This window comes from Piliocolobus tephrosceles, chromosome 15 (assembly GCF_002776525.5).
Source record: "Piliocolobus tephrosceles isolate RC106 chromosome 15, ASM277652v3, whole genome shotgun sequence".
Taxonomy (NCBI): Eukaryota; Metazoa; Chordata; class Mammalia; order Primates; family Cercopithecidae; genus Piliocolobus; species Piliocolobus tephrosceles.
Genome location: NC_045448.1, coordinates 25589192 through 25612385, shown reverse-complemented (window position 1 = coordinate 25612385; position 23194 = coordinate 25589192). Strand labels below are relative to the sequence as shown.

Genomic DNA, 23194 nt, shown 5'->3' with positions numbered 1-23194 from the left:
TTGATTTTGTGGTTTTGGCTTTCAGAAGAATATTTCTTTCAAAAAAGGGAGGACACTTACTACCTTTTTTTTTTTTTTGAGATAGAGTCTCACTCTATTGCCCAGGCTGGAGTGCTGTGGTGCAATCCTGGCTCACTGCAACCTCTGCCTCCCTGCAACCTCTGCCTCCCGGGTTCAAGTGATTCTCTCACCTCAGCCTCCTGAGTAGCTGGGATTACAGGCACTGGCCACCACGCCTGGCTAATTTTTATCTTTTTAGTAGAGACAGGGGTTCACCATGCTGGCCAGGTTGGTCTCAAAGAGACTTATTACTTTAAAAAGGATATCAAGAAGTAGGCTGGGCATGGTGGCTCACACCTGTAATACCAGCACTTTGGGAGGCCGAAGCAGGTGGATCACTTGAGATCAGGAGTTCCAGCCAGCCTGGCCAACATGGCGAAACCCTGTTTCTACTAAAAATACAGAAATTAGCCGGGCGTGGTTGTGGGCGCCTGTAATCCCAGCTATTTGATGGGAGGCTGAGGCAGGAGAATCGCTTGAACTTCGGAGGCTGAGGTTGCAATGAGTTAAGATCGCACCACTGCACTCCAGCTGGGTAACAGAGTGAGACTCTATCTCAAAAAAAAAGCAAGAAAGGATACCAAGAAGTAGTCATATCAGGTCATACAACTTGAACTATAGGCTATCCCTGCCTAAGATTCCAGATGATTGTTTTCTGTTTGAGCCCAGCTGCTTTTTAGCCATTACTTCCTGTTTCCTCTTTGATTTATCAAACTCATAGCTCTAAAAAACTGTGTATATGCTATATCAACTGCTAAAACTATAATTATTTTGGAATAATTTATAGAAAAATAGCCAAGATATAATTTAACAGTGGATTCCCTTTTTTTCCCCATTTTTTTCCTTTACCATTTTGCCTTGAAACTATTCTTGGTGTCCCTCCCAGTAATTTGACATAAATCTTTGTTTTGCTTTCAGTTAAAATGGTACTTATCTCTTAGTGACTTCTTAATTTTTCCTGCTTTTGCCATCAGTTTATCTCCTCCTTTAGGTTGTTGGAGTTTGTTAAAGGGAAGGCCATCCTTTTCTAGTAACCTTCCCTCTCTCCAGGCTCTTGCCTTTCTTCATTCCTCAAAAGAGAACAAGGAAGAGCCAAGAGTCCGCTTTTAATAAACGTCCATACTGTTTTTATTTTCTTGCTCTCATATCCATACTTTAAAATAAATTTTTCTCAGCCTTTTACCCATCTACGGCTTTAGTTCACAAGTACCTCAGATTAAGGATTCGTTTCTTAAAGGACCAGAATCTCTCTAGATTAAAACAGCACAATTTTTAAAACAGGATTCTTGGATAGATTTAAATTTTGGAGAGCAATGCTTTTATAGCCTTGTTTTAGTAGTTTTTTGTCCAATTGATTTTCAGAAAATCATTTTGTATTTGCTATACCAAGTAGAAAGAGCCTCACTTGTCAAGATATATTATTATCCATATGCATAGGAACATTTTATTGTGACTTTTATGAAGTATATAATTTATTGATTACATTCTTAGTGTATATGGTTTGTAGTGTTTTTATCAGAGACAGAAATTTTATAAAATAATTAAAATATCTAGAAATAAAAGGTTACCTATCACACTAATATTTTTCTGTATGTCAGTTTTAATGGTGAGAAACAAATTATAAAATTATGGTATTTATGGTATTTTTTGGTTTGGGCTTTATGAAGTTCATCATGAATTATATTGACATTATATTGACATTACTATGCAGAAGGAGAAATATTTATTCACTCAAGCAAAAGTTGCACTTTATACATTGATTTACTAATCCAAGTGTACAGTATATAAGAAGGTAACTACTAAGTGATGCACTTTACCAAAATAATACTTTTACCAGAACCTGAACAGTCCTTCTCTTTCTTATTTATAATTGACCCAATACACTTGTTAATTTTTTCATCATTCTGGTTCTCTACTTTTCCACCTGTCACCCATTCCACTGACTAAGGATTGGCTCTTGCCCGGTTTGGAAGAGAACACAGGAGAATCACATAGACATATATGTTCAACCCAAATTATCAGAATGTATTTGATAATTTAATACTAACATACATATATCTTCTAATATTAACCTAAATTACTTAGAATTATAAATATTGGCTGCACAGATGTTGACCTCATTGACGTTTGCTGAGTTTGAGGGAGACCTGTTCTCTGGAGGAACTATACTAGGCTGTATAGTTACTTTGGAACACATGCTCTTAATTAGCATTTCCAGCATTCCTTAGAAACACTTTGATGGCAAAAAACTGAATTTCTTAGAAGAAGTAATATCCTTTGGATTTCTCATTATTGAGTTTAGTTTTCTTTTAGTCCCTAGTGATAATGTTATATAGTCTTGCTCATACATTTTTTCTCACCTCATACTCAATGTTTTTTGAGTCTTGATTCACTAGTTAATATATATTTTTGGAAGCAAGTCTAGAAGTCCCTATAATTGAAATAAGATTGTGGTCTTATATATATAATGCTAGAAAGAGTTGTTCAGTGAACATGTGAGTATTCTATCCCTCTTTTCATTTTCTTTTTTTTTTGTTTTTGAGACGGAGTTTCACTTGTTGCCCAGGTTGGAGTGCAATGGTGCGATCTTGGCTCACTGCAACCTCCGCCTCCCAGATTCAAGCAATTCTCTGGCCTCAGCCTCCCGAGTACCTGGGATTACAGGCACGCACCACCATGTTCGGCTAATTTTATATTTTTAGTAGAGATGGGGTGTCTCCATGTTGGTCAGGCTGGTGTCAAACTCCTGACCTCAGGTGATCCTCCCGCCTCGGCCTCCCAGAGTGCTGGGATTACAGGCGTGAGCCAACACGGCTGGCCTATCCCTCTTTTCTATTAACTTCCTTTTCTTGTATTCAGAGTTGAATTGTCAGAGAAAACAATTATGCTACCAACATTTAAAAGTATAAATAGTGATCTGTAACATACAGTTGTATATTGCCCTTGATAGTACACTGGAATGATTAGATTAGAATCAGTAGTCTGTGTTGAATTTTTTTTCTGATGTATTAAATCTTTTCTTTTTTTTTCTAGTAAATGGCTAGTTAGACTAGCAGACAATTTAGATTCTTTAGTTGTAGTTGTGTTTTGTTTTGTTTTTGAGAGAGTCTTGCTCTGTCACCCAGGCTAGAATGCAGTGGCGTGATCTCCACTCACTGCAACCTCTGCTTCCTGGGTTCAAATGATTCTCATGCCTCAGCCTCCTGAGTAACTGGGATTACAGGCATGTGCTGTCATGTCCAGCTAATTTTTTTGTAATTTTAGTAGAGACAGGGTTTTGCCACGTTATCCAGGCTGGTCTCGAACTCCTGGTCTCAAGTGATCCACCCACCTCAGCATCCCATAGTGCTGAGACTACAAGGGCGAGCCATCGCATCCAGCTCTAATTTTGTTTTTACCTTTGTTTTTATATTAGATTTGGTATTCCTCTGTATTGACTTTGTTCTCCAAATGAAAATTTATTCTTTCTTCTTTTATTCCATCTCTTCTCTCCTGTCCTTTTTCTTCCCCTTTTCTCTCTTGTCTGCAAGTCTTCCATCCCGTGGAGTGCTCCTACTGCCGATGTGAGAGTATGATGGGTTTCCGGTACCGATGCCAGCAGTGCCACAACTATCAGCTCTGCCAGAATTGCTTTTGGCGTGGCCATGCCGGTGGGCCTCACAGCAATCAGCACCAGATGAAAGAGCATTCCTCTTGGGTAACTGCTTTGTGTTTCATCTGTGTCCCTGAATGTTAACCTGTTTTATCAGTAACAGCCCCTGGGCCAGTTTCCTCATGGATGCCTACCAAATAAGGATGTGGTGTAGTAAAATCTTAACACTAACATTTATGCCAGGGTTGCAAAAATGTGCTTCCTCACTTGATTTTAAAAGCAGAATTTTAAAAAATTCCAGGAAACAAAGACAGTACGTTTGAAATGGTCTCTTTTATTCAGTAAAATGGAATGTTGCAGTGCTGTCTTTCCGAAGTGAAAAGTGGGTTTCTTCTTATTTTAAAATTGTACAGGCCAGACGCAGTGGCTTAGGCCTGTAATCCCAGCATGCTGGGAGACTGAGGCAGGCGGATCACGAGGTCAGGAGATCAAGACCATCCTGGCTAACATGGTGAAACCCTGTCTCTACTAAAAATACAAAAAAAAAAAAAAATTAGCCGGGTGTGTTGGCTACTTGGGAGGCTGAGGCAGGAGAATGGTGTGAACCTGAGAGGCGGAGCTTGCAGTGAGCAGAGATTGTGCCACTGCACTCCAGCCTGGATGACTGAGTGAGACTCCTTCTCAAAAAAAAAAAAAAAAAAATACTTAAAGTTCTTTTTGCAAGCAAAATTTCCTCACATTTATAGGGTTTAAATGTTGCAAGGAAAGTTGCAGAAAAGAAAAGAGTTAAGTATTTATACTTGTAAAGTTGGAAAAAACATTGTATTTTACGGCCATTGCCACATTGGTGTCTTTACCTTCAAAAGTAGTTTTTAAAATAATAATATCTTGGCGGAAGTCAATATCTGATTTTTCTGTGGTTCTTATAAATTATGTAACATGGTTATCATCAATTATTTTCCTTCCTTTCTCTCAGTTTATTTCCAGAGTTTTAAAAATGCCATATTTTCCTTCCAAAAAGTTGCTACAGACTTTGTTTTAAAATCTTTTCCCTAGTTTTTGTTTGTTGGTTGGTTTGCTAAACGGTAGAAAAACATGTAAGGTCAGAAGTATAATTCAGGATCTAGGTTCTTTAGCCTGGTTATCCTGTTGGCCTTCAAGTATTAGAAAGCTTTAATAACCAGTTTTTATTTTCCCTTTCGTTGTCTTAAAACTCAACCAAGAAAAAGCAAATAAAATCACATCAGGAATTAAAGAAAAAAACAAAACAAACTTCAACCCACATGTACACTTAACTCTTGTTCCTTCATCTCTGAAAATCTGTTAAAGATCCCCCCCCTTTTTTTTTTACTGGATAGGTTTCTGTTATACTTAACGATAACATTTTATTAAACTGAATTTCCTATCCTGGGTCTTGTTGTGTTGTGAATTCCATTTTTTTGGTGGTGGTTGTGTTGAAGAGCCACTTTTAAAATCCTAAAAAAAAGGAAAAAAACACAGTAGTTTCTTTTCTTTTTCATTGAATAAAGAAAATTTACAGATTTCTGAAAGTACAGGTGCTTCACTATGTTAATTGTTAATATTTTTTCCACTTTGTGTGTGTGTAGAGTCTAACTCTTTACACTGGGATAGTTTTTGCTGTTTTACCTTTCGTGATGACTGAGTTTGCTGATATATTTCTACTGAAAATTCTCATTCTGGATGTTGGGGCTAGGAGAATGGGGAACTTCTTATTCCCCCTGGTTTGAACTTCCTCATTTGACTAACCTATAACCCTTTTAAAAATGGGGATTTTGTATTTATTTAGAGACAAGTGACTGATACTGCTTTATGATTTGCATGTTTTCATCTACTCTTGAATTTTTTCATTGGGTTATAAGATACATACAGAAAAGTCTACAAATCACAAATGAATTCTTACATTTCTGTTTGACCCTCACAGCACTCTTGTGAACTAGATCTTATTTCCATGTGTTGTTATTATTTCAGTTTTTTTGTTTTATAAATTCTTTTATTTTTGTTAAAGTGACTTAATTTTTTAAAAAAATTCAAGTATTGTTATCCCGCATAATTTTGAAGCTAGTATGATAAACGTGTCAGTTCTGAATTTTGATGGATGTATGCCTTGCATATGGTAGATGCATACTGGTTAAGGTCTTTTAGCAACAAGTATGTGTAGGTGTCTGGAGAGAGAACTTCTTTTCAAAGTTAAGATTCTGTACGTGCAGAGCTCTTGCTCTTTGAGGAAGATGTGGTTGAATTTTGAGGCTGAGCCAAGAGGTTTCCAGCTAACAAAAAGATGTGCTACCAATTTAACAGTAATTTCTTTGTGATTGTCAGCTGTGTTTATACTAATATTTTCAAAAAAGTTTCTGTATGCTCACATGTGAGTTTAAGTGTGTGTTTAACTAGCTAGTATATGAATTTTCATTGTAGATGTGATATGTGAGTTTTAAGTAGTACCTGGAAGTTTATTTTGATTTTTGCAAGAATTTCTGTTGAATGTTTTATCTCAGTAACTATGCAGTATAATTCATTATTTTAGTCCTTGGTCTGTTTTGTTTGCCTTTGTTACAAAGAAAATGCCATATGGTACCATATCTGAGATTCATCCTGTCTGTTCATTATTTCATTCAAAATTTATTTTTTAAGCACCTGCTGTATGCTAGGTCCTGTAAGAGGTATTTGGGATATATCTATGAACAAACTAGACAAAGACTCCTGCCCTGTGGAGCTTAAGTTTTAATGAGTGTGAAAGAGACTGCTGGAGCTTGTTAGCGTTACTCTTTTCCTATTCTTGTTGGCACGTGTCTAGACTACACTTTTCAGCCTTCATGTAGTTAAGTGGAACCATGTGAATAGTTCTTGCCAGTGGAATGCAAACAGAATGATAGGTGTCCTTCCAGAAGAAGACAGTTAATAAATAACAGGGTGCCTTCTCTACCCTCTCTGCTATCTTGGTGTAGAGAATGTCATTACAACCCAGTGGAGGGTGAAACCATTAAGCGAAAGGAAACTGAGTCTTTGAATGATGGGTGGAGAAGAATATCTAGCAACCCACTTGACTGTGATAGGGGCATGATAAGAACTTTGTGTTAAGTCACTGAAGTTTTAGTACTAGAAGTAGATTTCTGTTAAAATCTTAAAATGTATGGCATTGTCTTAACAGTCATGTGGCACACTTGATGAGGAAACTGACAATGGAGAGGGAAAGTCAGAAACCCATGTTTTATAGTGGTAACCAATTTGGTAAATGTGTCATCTGTGATCATTTGGAAGGCACACCTCACACCCACTGGGCTGTAGGTCAAGTGTTGGAAAAGATCAGAATGTGAGACTGTTAATGGTAAGGCGACATAGGATAGAGATGAGTTCAGAAAGAATTGGCTAGTGCGCAAGCAATAAATGAAAGGGAACAGAGAAAGCTCTGACTCTTGGGGCAGTGAAAGGAAAAACAGACTGCTTCCAGACCCTAGAGAGAAAGCATAAGAGTTGAGAAAGGCTTTAAGCAACAAAGTCCTAGTAGACCTTCTCAGTTGAAAAAGGTGACTCAGTCCTGTAGCAAAGATCAGATTAAGGGTATGGGCTCTTGTTCTTGGCTGCTTATCAGAGTCCCCTTGGTTCTGCCTGCAGAGATTCTGATGTATCGGTCTGAGGTACATGAAACCCTGTACATAGACAGTTTTTAAAAGTTCCCCAAGTGGGCCAGGTACAGTGGCTCACTCCTGTAATCCCAGCACTTTGGGAGGCTAAGGCGGGCAGATACCTGAGGTCAGGAGTTCAAGACCAGCCTGGCCAACATGGTAAAACCCTGTCTCTACTAAAAATACAAAAAATTAGCTGGGTGTGATGGTGGGTGCCTGTAATCCCAGCTACTTGGAGGCTGAGGCAGGAGAATCGCTTGAACCCGGGAGGCAGAGATTGAGGTTGCAGTGAGCCGAGATCACGCCATTACACTCCAGTCTGGGCAAAAAGAGTGAAACTCCATCCCAAAAAAAAAAAAAAAAAAAAAAAGAAAAAGAAAAAATAAAGTTCCCCAAGTGATTCTGTCATACAGCCAAAGTCAGAAGCAACTGACCTTTTTCATATGGCCTCCAGGTGGCTTCTGTTAGTTGAAAGCAGGCGGCAAAGAAATACATTAGTCTTAGGAAAGAACTTTTTGTGTGTGGTTACTGGCACATGGAATCAACTGGAAACAAATAGATCAAAGGCCTACTAAGTTTCTGAGGGAATTACATTGGCAAAGAAATTATGAGACTGAACTGAACAAGCCCTTAACTATTTGAGCTATAAAACTACTATTAAAAAAAAAAAAAACGAAAAAAAAGAAAAAACCTCTGAGAACTTGGTCTGGCAGAGTAGGTTGATGGGTTGTGAAGGTTGTGCAGCCCCTCTGGACGGTATGCCAGAGCCCACCTGGCCAAGAAGGATATTGGGTAAGGAAGAAGCTCCTGCTCTGGCTCCACCATTGTATGTTGGGAGCAGGAAGGGAAGGTGCAGATATATATATATATATATATATTTTTTTTTTTTGGCAACGGAGTCTCGCTCTGTCACCCAGGCTGGAGTGCAGTGGCGTGATCTCGGCTCACTGCAAGCTCCACCTCCCGGGTTCACGCCATTCTTCTGCCTCAGCCTCCCGAGTAGCTGGGACTACAGGTGCCCGCCACCACGCCCGGCTAATTTTTTTGTATTTTTAGTAGAGATGGGGTTTCACTGTGTTAGCTAGGATGGTCTCGATCTCCTGACCTTGTGATCCACCTACCTCAGCGTCCCAAAGTGCTGGGATTCCAGGCATGAGCCGCTGCGCCTAACCTGGTGCAGATAGTTTTGCCTTTTTAGTTCACAGATTGCATCTTAAGGAGTTCCACATGATCTTTTTGAAGGAGACTGTGCCATATCCAGAGATCCTGGATGCACCCACTGAATCGGACTGCACGTGTTCTGCCTGGACATGTGTGGCATGGTGGGAGGAGGCAAGTGTGCTCTGTGTATAAGAAAAGGGAACAAAGAGGTACTTGGTGATTGAAGTTTCGCTAATATCCACGGTTTCCTTTGCTTAAATTCCACTGGAGAGAACTAGTCATATAGTCCTATCTGGCCACAAGGAGGGCATGTTGTATATTATATGTTGTATATTATATATATATCACTTCTTAGCCAAGGCAGTTTGAAGCAGGTGTGCCTCTATCTTTACCCTCCACTGCCGATATACATTGACCAAATGGAATGGTCTCCAAAGGAACTGGCGGAGGCAGAAGTCCTCAGATGGAGGAGGCTGGGCACCTGCATGGATGGAGCAGAGCCCTTCTGCCAACCTAATGGGACTCTAACATGAGCAGATTAGCAAGTGGAATCAGGAACATAGGGCTGGGGAGATTGGAGGTTGAATATGGAAGTCATATAGGCTTTGTTGAGAAAATGAGATTTGAGCACACTTAGATGTTTACCAGCAGAGATCTGGGGAAGAGCAGAGGTAGTGTTCAGTGTTCAGGCCCCAGGGTAGGGGTATACCTGTAAATCCAGGGAAAGAAGCCAGCATGGCCAGAATGCAATGAGCAGGGGAGGATTGTAGGAGACAAGGTGAAAACATTAATGTGGGCCTGTTGACCATTGTAAGGACTTTTACTCCGAGTGAAATGAGGAGTCCTTATAGGGTTTTGAATGGAAGAATAATATGATATGATTTATATTTTTAAATGATCAGTCTAGATGCCATGTAAAGAGTAGACAGTAGAAAAGAAAGAGAGGAGCAGAGAGACCATTTAGGAGAAATTCTAATGATAATTAAAACAAGATATGGTAGGACAGTAGTAGTAGAGTTTGTAAAAAAGGATTGAATTACGATACGTTGTATAAATCAGCCTAATGGGTTGAATGTGGCTTGTGAGAGTGGAGGAGTCAAGGAAAAGTCCTTAGCATAGAAAGATGGAATTGCCATAGACTGAGATGGGGAAGGCTATGAATGGAGAGCGTTTAGATGTTAGGATCAAGGATGAACCTTGATTCACCCTTTGTTCTGGACATGTTGAACTTAAGTTTTATTAGATATCCGTCCGTATGGAGTTGTTGAAGTCATTGTATATGGTGAGTCTAGAGTTTAAGAGAGAAGTCTGAGATAGAAGTATAAATCTCGGCGTCATTGGCCTATATTTAAAATAGCCGTCAGACTGGATGATACCACTTATACCACGAAGAGAATGAGTGAAAATAGAGAAGGAAAAAGAGGAGTAAGAACTGACCCCTGAAGCTCTTCAATATGAGGACATCTGGGAGAAGAGGAAGATCCTGCCTCCAGTGAGGTGGGATGAAAGCCAAGAGAGTGTGTGTTCTGGAAAACAAGTGAAGAATGTGTTTGGAGGAGGAGGAAGTAATCAACTGTGTCAAATGCTGCTGACAGTCAGGTAATGAGTAAGAACTGACCCTTTGTCTAACAATGTGGAGATTGTCTGGAGAACAGTTTCTGTGGAGTGGTGGGGACAAAAACCCAGTTAAAGTTGTTTTAAGAGGGAAAGTAAGTTTAAGAAAGATGGAGACAGCTAGGATAGATAAGTCTCCTAATGAATAAATGAATATCTATTTCTGACCGAGTTTTTCTTCTTCTGTTTTTTTTTTTTTTTTGAGACAGGAGACCACCTCTGTTGCCCATCTGGAGTGCAGTGGCATGATCATGGATCACTACAGCCTTGACCTCCTGGGCTCAAGCAGTCCTTCCACCTCAGCCTCCTGAGTAGCTGGGACTACAGTCATGTGCCACCATTCCCAGATAATTTTTGTAGAGACAGGGTTTCGCCATTTTGCCCAGACTGGTCTCAAACTCCTGAGCTGAGCTCAAACCATCTGCCCACCTCCTCCTTCCAGAGTGCTGGGATTACAGGCATGAGCCATGGAGACCAGCCCTCCAACACCATTTCTTTCTTTCTTTTTTTTTTTTTTTTTTTTTTTTTGAGGCGGAGTCTTGCTCTGTCACCCAGGCTGGAGTGCAGTGGCATGATCTTGGATCACTGTAACCTCCACCTCCCAGCTTCAAGCGATTCTGCTGCCTCAGCCTCCTGAGTAGCTGGGATTACAGGCGCCTGCCACTACGCCTGGCTGATTTTTGTATTTTTACTAGAGACAGGGTTTCACCATGTTGGCCAGGCTGGTCTCGAACTCCTGACCTCAGGTGATCCGCCCACGTCAGCCTCCCAAAGTGCTGGGATTACAGGCATGAGCCACTGTGCCCACCATTTCTAATAGTTCCTATTGGAATTTTAGAAGACTCATTAATTCCACTTCACTTTTCCTCCCCACAAGATGACAGCCAGGAATTAGGCAAGTGGTAGTCTGTTTGAGAAAGTGGTTTTAATTGTGGGGAAACAGTGGACTTGCCAGTAGCCCCCAAATGAAATATACTCCCACCCAACTGCTGGCATTTCCAGCAGGGAGCAGATCCTGAACATTTGTGGATCTGGTGGAGAGGAGAATGTATGCTTTCTGTGGAGTGTGCAGATCCCAAGAAAAAAGGGAGAGGAAGGGGTTGATTTAGGCATGTTCAGTTCCTTCTCTAAAACCAACCAGTCTGATTAGGGGAGGAGTGAGTGAGGGTCAGAGAGTCCCTCTACCTGGAAATAAGAAAGTGGACAGTAACTAAATATTAATGTTTGTATTCCAACATGCAAGTTATATCAGTCTTCTTCTTTGAGACACTTGACAAATATTTGAGTAACCTTGCCATCAGTACTGTGGTGTTCCAGTGACTCTTGCTGCATAATAAGCCACCCCAAAAGTTAGTGACATTAAACACCGATCATTTGATGACACCTGCAGATTTGGATGGGTGGAGGGTTGGCTTTTCTCTGCTCCATGCCGTCTGGGGCCTTTGCTGGGGTGATTGAAATACTAGGGTTGGGGGATGTGGCTTGAGTGACCGGAGGGTTCTTCCCTCCCATGTCTGACTGCACTGGGATGGGGAAGGCCAGGATCTGCCAGAGCGGACACTGGGGCCACCTATGTGTGGTACCTTAATGTGGCTTGTGCTCCTCACCCCTTGGCTGCTGTGTCTTAAGAGATAGCGTCCCTATAGGAGGCATCCAGACAGCAGTTGTCCAGGAGAGCAGGGCCGAAGCACAGGCCTTTCACCCCTGGCTGTGGGAGGTGTGCAGCCTCACTTCTACTGTGTTCTGCATTATGTGAGGAGTCACTGAGGCCAGCCCAGAGTGAAGGGGAGGAGAACTGGACTCCTCTCATGGTGCTGGTGATGGTCGTGGGAAGGTCACACTGCAAAGGAGCCTGTGTGATGGAGAAATTGTTGCAGTGATCTTCTGCCCAGTATCTGTTTGGAAATTACAGTCTGTCCCACGTGGGATAAAGCCTTGTAATCAGAACAAGGGTTCCCACATAAATGGTTAATTTAGCTATAGTGATTTATCATGTTTTCCTACTAAATTATACTTTTTAAAGTAAGACTTTATTAAAACAACTAACTATAATATTTACTAGGATTTTTATTACCATATTTAAATAGGTTAGTTTTTTTAAGTAAAGTATTTTGGATACATAATTGTGGTTTTTTTTTAAATCACTATTAAATGATCTTTAACCTTAACCTTCCTTTTCCTTGATCTGGGCATACATGCTTTTCTGATTCACTTTAAACCAAACTCCCTCCATGCCTGCCTACTTCCTTCCCTCCCACCCAAGCTCCTATTAATTGTGTGGTAAAATATATGTAATATAAAATTTACCATCTTAGCCATTTTTAAGAGTACAGTTCAGTGGCATTAAGGACATTCACATTGTTGTGCAGCCATCACCCGCATCCATTTCCAGACCTTTTTCATTTTTCCCAACTGAAACTCTTCAACCTTTCCTTTTTTTTGAGACGGAGTCTCACTGTGTCACCAGGCTGGAATGCAGTAGCATGATCTCGGCTCACTGCAACCTCCACCTCCCAGGTTCAAGCAATTCTCCTGCCTCAGCCTCCCAAGTAGCTGGGACTACAGACGCGTACCACTACGCCAGCTAATTTTTGTGTTTTTAGTAGAGATGGGGTTTCACCACATTTGTCAGGATGGTCTTGATCTCTTGACCTCATGATCCCCTCAGTCTACCAAGTAGCTGGGACTACAGGTGCGCACCACCACGCCAGCTAATTTTTGTGTTTTTAGTAGAGACGAGGTTTCACCATGTTGACCAGGATGGTCTCAATCTCTTGACCTCATGATCCACCTGCCTTGGCCTCCCAAAGTGCTGGAATTACGGGCATGAGCCACCATGCCCGGCCTTCAACCTTTCTTGATATGCAAGGAAGGCTCATAGCAAACATGCCTTCTTCTCTGCCTTCCATTCGGATCTCTGCTTCCTTGGTCTTCACTTTACCAAGATAGATCTGACTGATTCCCATCTAGTTACTCCCTAGCAGGAAGTCTCCATTTTTACAAAATACGCTTGTACCGCAGATACAGTTAGTAGAGGGCCTTCATGGAGGGTAGTTATGTAACTGACTGGTGGATGGTATGGAAATTTCACCTTTTTTCCCAGCAGATGGCAGAGTCCACCTCTGAACAAAGTTACTTACCGTGTTCTTCAAAATCTTCTGTAAATGAGCAAGTATTTTGGATTTCTTTAACAATCTCTGTTAAATAATATTGCTTTACTTAAAAAAATGTTAATGGACAGCTTATGAATGTGCAGCATAGTTGTTTGGGCATTAGTGATAGCAAAAGTAAGCCATTTAGGGAGTCAGAGCAAATTTTCTTGTGACAGACCTGGATCAATTGAGATTGTTGACTTACCTTGGTCAGAAGCAATGTTCAGTTTCCATATAACTAGTGTCCCTCTCTTCACACCTGTTGGATTATGAAAGATAATATGTATTCACGGGGAAAAGGCATGGTTACTGAGCATGCTCCTGTCCAGTTTTAAATAGCCACGTGTCATAATTAAACAGTTACTTTGTGCAAAGTACAAAACCAGACAGAAAATTTTTTTTAACTTATAAGACAATATCCCCATTTGTGGCAAGCAAAAGCTAAGACATACACATGAAGAAATTAAAAACAAAATATACAAAATCAAGTCCTTTAACCCAATGGCCAACTCTTCTCAAAGAAACTGCTGAGGCTGGGTCTGCCATGGCCCCTGCCTCTGCTTTTATCAGTCAGTGTCCTCGTTTAAGCTGTCTGGCCTCCTGTCTTGGGTGACACCAGCATTTTATCATGGTCTGTGCATCCTGCCCCAGCCCAGCTTTCTCATAGTCAGTCCTCCGCAGCTCAGCTCCCTTTAGCACTGCTGGTCCTTGGCCAGCAAGCTGCCCTCACTTTCAGCTGCTTCGCCACACATTTCTCTCACCCTACTGTCTCCATTGAAATTTGGCTGTCCTGGAAGAACTCCACTTCCCTGCAACCCTTTCAGGTGGTGGTTTATTCTCTCACATCCCATGCATATTTAGGGGTTGACATTTTTATTAGGGTGACCATGTAACATCATCTAAACCAGACCCACTTGAGAGTGAAAGGGGGCACTATTAATTATGCAGGGACAGCATGCATAAACTGTGATTATCTTGGACAAACCAGGACTTGTGCTCACTGTTTTAACTTTGTGTTTTTGCATAAAAAGTTACTACAAATTTAGCTGCTTAAAATAGTGGAAATTTATTGTCTCCGATTTTATAAGTCAGAAGTCCAGGCTCTCTGCTCCAGGTGTCACTGAGCTGAAATCAAAGTGTCAGCTGAGGCTGTAGTTATCACCTAGGGCTTAGAGGGCCTCCTGCTAGCTCCCTGTTGGCAGAATTTATTTAGTTGCAGCTGTGGTGCTGAGGTCCCCATTTTCCTGCTGGCAGCCAGCTGAGGATGAGTCTCAGCTCCCAGAGGCAGCCTGCAGTTTCTTTTCATGTGACTCTCATAGGCAGTTTGCAACACAAACATTTGCTTTCTTCTAGGCCAACTAGAATGCATCTCTCTGATTTCCTTTCCTGCGGCCAGCCAGAGAAATACTTTTAAGGGGCTCATGTGATTAGACCAGGCCCACCCATTGTAATCTCCCTTTTGCCTTATAACTTAATGTAATCAAAAGAATGATAGCTTATCATATTTATAGGTTCCACCCACATTCAAAGGGGAAGAGATCATACAAGGACAGGGTTTGCTGAAGGTAAACAGAATTCTGCCGACACTAGTCATCCTGATTATTTTTCTACCTGCTTTCCAATTTGCTGCTTCCAGACTATTACGTCTTGAATCTCTTAGTTTTTTTTTTTTTTTTTTAAGTAATATTAGCAAACCAAATTTGGAAGAACATACAAAGGATTATACAACATGAGCAAGTGAGAATTACCCCTGAAATGCAAAAGTTGGTTTGCATGCAGAAATCAATATAATATATACCATGCTAACAGACTAAAGAACAAAAAATAAGATCATCTCAATAAATATGAAAAAGGAATTTGACAAAACCCAACACTCTTTCACGGTTAAAAAAAAATGCAATAAACTGTGAATAGAAGAGAACTTTCTCAACCTGAAAAAGGACATCTATGAAAAACCCACAGTGGCTAGTCAGAGTGGCTCACACCTTTAATCCCTTCGAGAGACTCAGGGTGGAGAATCACTTGAAGCCAGGAATTAGAGACCAGCCTGAGCAACATAGTGAGACTCTATCTCTACCAAAATAATAATAATGAAAAAAAATTAGCTGGGCTTGGTGGTATACACTTGTAGTCCTACCTACTCCGGAGGCTGAGGCGGGAGGATCACTTGAACCTGGGAGGTTGAGGCCGCGGTAAGTTATGGTTGCATCACTGCACTCCAGCCTGGGTGACAGAGTGAGACCCTGTCTCTTAAAAGAAAGAAAACCCCACAGTTAACATCATACTTAATAGTGAAAGACTGAAAGCTTTCCCCCTAAAACCAGGAAAAAGACAAGGATGTCCACTCCTGTCACTTTTATTTAACATTGTACTGAAGGTCCTAGCCAGGGCACTTAGGCAGGAAAGCAAGCAGAATGCCTCCATATTGAAAAAGAAGAAGTAAAACTACCTCTCTTCACAGATGACATGATCTTGTATATAGAAAATCCTAACTAATACACACAAAAAATCATTATAGATAATAAATTTACCAAGTTTGTAAGATATAAAATCAATACAAAAATACTAGATTTGTGCAAAAGTAATTGTGCGTTCCCCGTTACTTTTAATGGCAAAAGCCTCAATTACTTTTGTACCAACCTACTACAAAAAATGCAAAAATTAGTTATATTTCTCTATATTAACAATGAACAATCTGAAAATGAAATTAAGAAAACAATTTCATTCATAGTAGCATCAAAAAGAACAAAAATAGGATTACATTTAATCAAAGGAGTACTAAACTTGGCACTAAAAAGTGCAAGACATGACTGAAGGAAACAGGCCGAGTACAGCGACTCATGCCTGTGATCCCAGCACTTTGGGAGGCTCAGGTGGGTGGATCACTTAAGGTCAGGAGTTTGAAACCAGCCAGGCCAACATGGTGAAACCCTATCTCTACTAAAAATACAAAAAAAAAAAAAAAAAAGAAAAGAAAAAAAATTAGCTGGGTGTGGTGGTGCATGCCTGTAGTCCCAGCTACTTGGGAGGCTGAGGCAGGAGAATTGCTTGAACCTGGAAGGTGGAGGTTGCAGTGAGCCAAGATTGCACCACTGCACTCCAGCCTGGGTGACAGAGAGAGACTCCATCTTAAAGAAAAAAAAGAAGAAGAAGAAGAAGAAGAAGAAATAATAAAGACTTGAGGAAATAGACATGCTGTGTTCATAGGTTAGAAGACTTAACATTTAAAATGACAATACTCCCCAATTCATCTACAGATTCAGTGCAGTCTCTATGAAAATCTCAACTGCTTGTCTGCATAACCCTATAAACTGATCCTAAAATTCCTATAGAAATACAAGAGACCCAGAATGGTCAAAGCAGTCTTCAAAAAGAATACCAAATTTGGAAGACTCACACTTCCTGATTTTAAGACTTCAAAGGAATAGTAATCAAGACTGTGATACTGGCGTGAGGACAGAATTGAGACTCCAGAAATAAACCCTTGTATTTGTTGTCGATTTTTCAATGAGGGTGATGACCCTCTAATGGAGGAAAGAATAGTCTTTTCAAAATATGGTGCTGAGACGACAGCTGGATATCCACAGACAAAAGAATGAATTTGGATCCATGCCTTATACCTTGTAAACCATGAATTCGAAGTGGATTATAGAACCCTTAATGTAAGAGCTACAACTATAAAACTCTTAGAAGAAGAGATTAGATGTAAGAGATTAGATCTTTATGATCTTGAGTTAGTGCTTTCTTAAATATAGCACCAAAAGCTCAAGCAACAAAAGAAAAATAGACAAATTGGACTTCAACAAAATTAAAGACTTTGGTGCTTCAAAGGGTACCATCAGGAAAGTAAAAAGATAACCCACTGAATAGAAAATATTTACAAATCATATATCTGATAAGGGACTTGTATCCAGAAGTATAAAGAACTCTTAAAACTCAGCAACAACAAAAACAAAAAACCCCCAACTAACCCAATTTTAAAATGGGTAAAGGGAAAAATAGAATGGTAATTATCAGTTGGGAGGAGAAAATGGGAAATTATTGTTTCATCAGTATAGAGTTTCAGATATGCACAATGAAAAAGTTCTGGCAACGTGAACATACTTAACACTACTATTGTGCTATACACTTAAAAATGGTTAAGGTGGTAAGTTTTACGTTGTACGTTTTTACCACAATAAAATATGTAAATTAGGCCGGGCATGGTGGCTCATGCCTGTAATCCCAGCACTTTGGGAGGCTGAGGCGGATGGTTTACTTGACTCCAGGAGTTTGAGACCAGCCTGGCCAACATGGTGAAACCCCATCTCTACACAAAATACAAAAATTAGCCAGCTATGGTGGTGGGTGTCTGTAATCCCAGCTACTCTGGAGGCTGCAGGAGGATCACTTGAGCCCAGGAGGTGGAGGTTACAGTGAGCTGAGATTGTGCCACTGCACTGCAGCGTGGGTGACAGAGTGAGACTCCGTCTCAAAAAAAAAAAAAAAAAAGTAACTTGGGGGAAAAAATGGGGAATGGATCTGAATAGATGTTTCTCCAAAGAAGATATACCAGTGGTTGATATACACATGAAAAGATGCTTAACATAATCATTAGGGAAACACAAATCAAAAACACAGTGAGGTGCTATTTCATATCCAGTAGGATAGCTAAATAAAAAAAACTGACCATAACAGTGTTGACAAGCATGTAGAAAAATCAGAACCCTTATACTTTGTTGGTGGAATATAAAATGGTGTAGCCACATTGGAAAACAGTTTAACAGTTTCTTAGAATGTTAAACATAGACTTACCATGTGATCCAACAGTTCTGCTCCTTGGGAACTGAAAATACATGTCTCCACAAAAACTTGTATGTGAATGGTCATAGCAACATTATTCAGAAGAGCTAAAAAGTGGAAATAACCCAGATATCCATCAACTGGTGACTGGACAAAGTGTAGTTTACCAATACAATGGAGTACTATTGGGTAATCAAAAGAAATGAGGTACTGATACACGCTAAAACATAGGTGAACATTGAAAATATGCTAAGTGAGGCCGGGTGCGGTGGCTCAAGCCTGTAATCCCAGCACTTTGGGAGGCCGAGACGGGCGGATCACGAGGTCAGGAGATCGAGACCATCCTGGCTAACACGGTGAAACCCTGTCTCTACTAAAAAATACAAAAAACTAGCCGGGTGATAATGGCGGGCGCCTGTAGTCCCAGCTACTCGGGAGGCTGAGGCAGGAGAATGGCGTAAACCCAGGAGGCGGAGCTTGCAGTAAGCTGAGATCCGGCCACTGCACTCCAGCCTGGGCGACAGAGCGAGACACCGTCTCAAAAAAAAAAAAAAAGAAAACATGCTAAGTGAAAAAGACACAAAATGTCACATATTGTGTTATTCCATTTATGTGATATGTACAGAATAGGCAAATACATAGAGGCATTATGAAATATACAGAATAGGCAAATGAACAGAACGTACATTAGTAGTTGCCGGAGGCTGGGGAGAGGGAGGAATGGGAAATGGCTGCTAATGAGTATTGGGTTTCTTTTTTAGAGTGATGAAAATATGCTGAAATTAGATATTGGTTATGATTGTACAACTCTTTGATTATACTAAAAACCACTGAATTTTACAGTGGGTGAATTTCGTGGCATATGAATGGTATCTCAATGTATTCATTTTTTGCATTACTATAAAGGAATACCTGAGACTGGGTAATTTACAAAGAGGTTTAACTGGCTCACGGTTCTGCAGGCTGAACAAGCATGGTACCAGTGTCTGCTCAGCATCTGGTGAGAGCCTCAGGAAGTTTACAATCATGGCGGAAGGCTTAGCAGAAGCAGGCAGATCACAGGACGAGAGCAGGGGTAAGAGGGGAAAGGAGGAGGAGCCAGCTCCTTTAAACAGCCATGTCTCCTGTGGACTGAGAACTTACTCATCACCAAGGGAATGACGCTAAACTATTCTTGAGGGATCCGCCCCCATAATCCAGTCACCTCCCACCACACCCCACCTCTAACACTGGGAATCACATTTCAACATGAGATTTGGAGAGGACCCACATCCAAACCATATCACTCAATAAAGCTATTATTTGGTATTTTAAATTGGATGACTAGGGAAAGCCTTTTTGAGGTAGCGACGTTTAAACTGATACTGGAATGACTCACTTGAGGTTGGTAGTTGTGAATTCAGTGTCAGACCAGTCAGTATAGCTGTGTATTTCACTCCCACCACACATTGTGTGGGTGAAGGCAGAGAGTGGATAGGGTTGGGTTTTGATAGAAAAGTATGACAAAGGAAGAGAAGTGGCAAGGAGGGCGTTTGAGTGTATGCAAAGAAAATATATCGAATGCAGGCATGGAGGTTGGTTCAAGAGAGAAATCAGGCTGTGAGGGAGACAAGATAAAGATGGTAGGCTCAATGTAGTATAGGTTCAGTGGGCTGAAGTATTGTTCGAGGCAGACTACTAGAAGGAATGTGCTAGAAAGACAAAAGTTGGTGAGAGTAGGTGCTTGAAACAGATTTCAGGTAATGTACAGTAACTGGCAATAAAGTGTCATAGGTAGGAGGTGACTAGAAATGGTGGCCCACATAGGGTGGAAGAACAGTTGCTAAAGGAGAGGAGTCCAGAGAGGACATATGTATTAACAGATATATTAGCTTCCTGTGGATGCCATAACAAATTACCACCAACGTGGAGTCCTAAACCAACAGAAGTTTTTCCTCTCACAGTGCTGGACACAATTTTGAAATCAAAGTGTCAGCAGAGCCACACTCCCTCTGCAGGCTCTAGGAAAGTATCTCTTTGTATTAGGATTCTCCAGAGAAACAGACTCAATAGAGTGTGCATGCGCATGTCTGAGAGATTTATTATAAGGAATTGGCTCATGCAGTTAAGGAGGATGACAAGTCCCAAGATCTGTGGGGTGAGTTGGCAAGTTGGAGATCCAGGAGAATTGATGATATAGGTCCAATCCTGGTCTGAAGGCCTGAGAACCAGGAGAAGCAATGGCGGGTAGTTGCAGCAGGCTCAAGACCTAGGAAGAGTTGATTTTTCAACTGCCTTTGGGTCCAAAGGCAGACAGTTTGAAGACAAGAGGACTTTTTTCTTATTCAGGGCTGGGTCAGCCTTTTTGTTGTATTCAGGCCTTCAAATGATTGGGTGAGGCTCATCCACACTGGGGAAGGCCATCTCTTTTACAGTCTACCAATATAAATGTTAATCTCATCTAAAACATCCTAAAAGGAACACCCAGAAGCGCATTTGATCAAATATCTGGGCTTCTCATAGCCCTGTCAGATTGACATATAAAATTGATCTTATTTTATTATTTCTTTGAGATGGAGCCTCACTCTGTCACCCAGGCTGGAGTGCCGTGGCACGATCTCAACTCACTGCAGCCTCCCAGGTTCAAGTGATTCTCCTGCCTCAGCCTCTCGAGTAGCTGGGATTACAGTCGTGCACCAACATGGTCAGCTAATTTTTGTATTTTTAGTAGATATCGGGTTTCGTTGTGTTGGCCAGGCTGGTCTCAAACTGCTGGCCTCAGGTGATCCGCCCACCTTGGCCTCTCAAACTGCTGGGATTACAGACGTGAGCCACCTACCGCGCCTGGCCCCTTGACACGTACATTTAACATCACGCTGTTCTTTCCCTCTTCCAGCTTCTAGCAGCAGTTGGCGTTCTTTGACTTGTGGCTGTGTCACTTCATTGTCTGCCTCCTTGGTCACACTGCCTCCTTCTCATCTGTCTCTTCTCCTCTGTGTATCTGTCTTATATGAAAATACATTTGATTGCATTTTGGGCCCAACCAGGTAATCCAGGATAAATGCTTGATCTCCCATCTAGATTCTTAAATTAATTTTGTCATAGAAGGTAATATTCACTCTTCTGCCATATAAGGTAATGCAGGTTCCAGAGATTAGGATGTGGACATATCTTTTGGAGGGCCACCATTCATCCCACTACAATCAGTGTATTGGAAAGATCAACTGTAAATGTTGAAATCAACAAGAATTATGACAGTAGTAATGTTGGACTTCACGAAGGAGGGATAATTTGGGTTTTGGTCTGATGATATGACATTCAAAATTGGAGTTTTAAGGAAAAGGGAAAATGATCTGAGAGTGGCAGTGTGGTTCTAGGAGGACTCCTCCTCCACCTGGAGGTCTAGCTGTTTGAGGAGGGTAAGAAAGAAAGCAGCTGCCACTTGAAATGGCTGCAGGGAAGCTGAACCTTCAGGTAATGACAGGTTTCCTCCTAGAGCTGTAGGTGAAGGCAACATTCAGAGAAGAGGTTGATGCGTAAGCCTCGGACAGAGGAGAGATTTTGCCAATGGTGGACTATGAAGACAAGGAGAAGGGTTTTGAGAGTTGAGGGTTAGGGTCACGTGAGGGTATGTACTGAGCCTCACAGGAATAAAAATCCAGGTGAGAGTCTTGGATTTCTTATTTTTAAAAAGTATAACCTGATATAAAGGTCATGCTGGAATTAGCCCGAGATAGGCAGATCATAGTGCTGTGGCAGTGTGTTAGTTGAGAGGGTGTTGGTTGCCAGGAACATGCAGGGCTCTGGGTTCATCTTTTTACTCTTATTGATAGTGTTATGGAGGCCTGGGGAGAAGTGCTCTGAAACTCTCCTGGTCAACAGCTGACTTAAAGCCAAAGTGACTGCTTCATTGGCCAAAGGCCTCCCTCTGAAATTCTGGACTTTCTAGAGCCTTCCAAGGGTGAGGGGGAATAGTCAGGGTGTTCTGTCAACCTTTATCCGCATTTTCAGCAGGTTGCTTGGGATGTTTTAAATATTGCTCCTTTCAATCATCTGAACATTGCCCAATTCCACTGTGTTGTCTGCCGGCATGATTTATTCATAAAACCACTTACAGCCGCAAAAATGCTAAGTTTAAAACGAGAACATTCAAAACGGACCCAGCTGTTTAAAAAGATGGATGCGTTCAAATAAAGAATTGGTGTGTAGTTTATCAAACAATAAGGCATTTTTTTCAACTGTAGCCTGATTATTCTTAGAGAGATGACAGGGAGGTTTTTCCATTGCAAAGAAGTGTATGACTTAACTTAAGCCAAGCAGTTCTTCAAATGAGCAGTTTCCTGTCGCAGTCATCATTTACCCACAGCCCTTTCGTCAACTTTAGATCTTTTTTTTTGTTCTTGCAGATGGCCACCAGAGCTGCACTGGAAAGTGCATCTTCTGCTTCCATGTGTGGGGAAGATCAGTGTGTTCTCTGTGACCCAGTAGTGTGAATTGCTTATCTGTTTCTGCATTAACTCAGATAGATCTATCAGTGATCATTGCCTGAATGCCTCATGCTTTCTGAGATCTACAGGTACAGATTTAAGGTTGAACTCTTTCTCTAAATAAATTTGATCCATGTGTGTTATATGTTTCATATATTCATTTGGTGACTACAAAATGTCCAGGTATGAAATGTGCATGTCAGTTACTCATTAAGCCTTTGGGTCGCCTTTGATAAGCCAGATCCTGTACTCCCCAGCATTCTCTTGCTCACATTCTTTCTGAATGTCTTCTCACAGTTCCAGCTTTTACATGCCCCTCACTCCACCCCAGACACTAATAAATTTCTGCAGTTCTTAATTCCAGCTCATTCCTCTTGTTTAGGTTAAGACTCCTACATTCGGAGATCTCATGGATATTTCCGTCTTGAAGTCTCACTGGTTCTTCTGTCAGTACTTGGTTCTAATAATTTTTCAGTTCCTTTTCTTGGACTTCCAAGTAGATAATTACATCATCTGTAGGAAGCAGTAACTGAATCACTTTCTGATAGTTCTACCCCCTCTCACTTTTTTACCTCTTTGTGTTGGTAAGAACTTCTAATTTGGGGGGAAGCAGTGCTTCCTGGAATTTCCTGGAAAGAATCACCTGGGCTGCTTGTTAGACATACAAAGTCCTAGGCCTTCACCCTTGGGAATATTAGTAGGTCTGGGTTGAGACTGAGGAGT

The 23194-nt window shown here is 41.0% G+C and overlaps 1 protein-coding gene across 14 annotated transcripts in view; it reads left to right on the top strand.

The window, feature by feature from the left end:
• The window catches only part of DTNB (dystrobrevin beta), a 301137-nt gene that overhangs the window by 100976 nt on the left and 176967 nt on the right, over positions 1-23194 (top strand). For all 14 annotated transcript variants that reach the window (XR_003309546.1, XM_023230081.2, XM_023230086.1 and 11 more), the window contains one exon: positions 3591-3757. Coding sequence is in view for 13 of the 14 variants with exons in the window: in XM_023230081.2 (XP_023085849.1) it covers positions 3591-3757 (167 nt within the window). In the remaining variant the exon portion in view is untranslated. The remainder of the gene's footprint in view (positions 1-3590; positions 3758-23194) is intronic.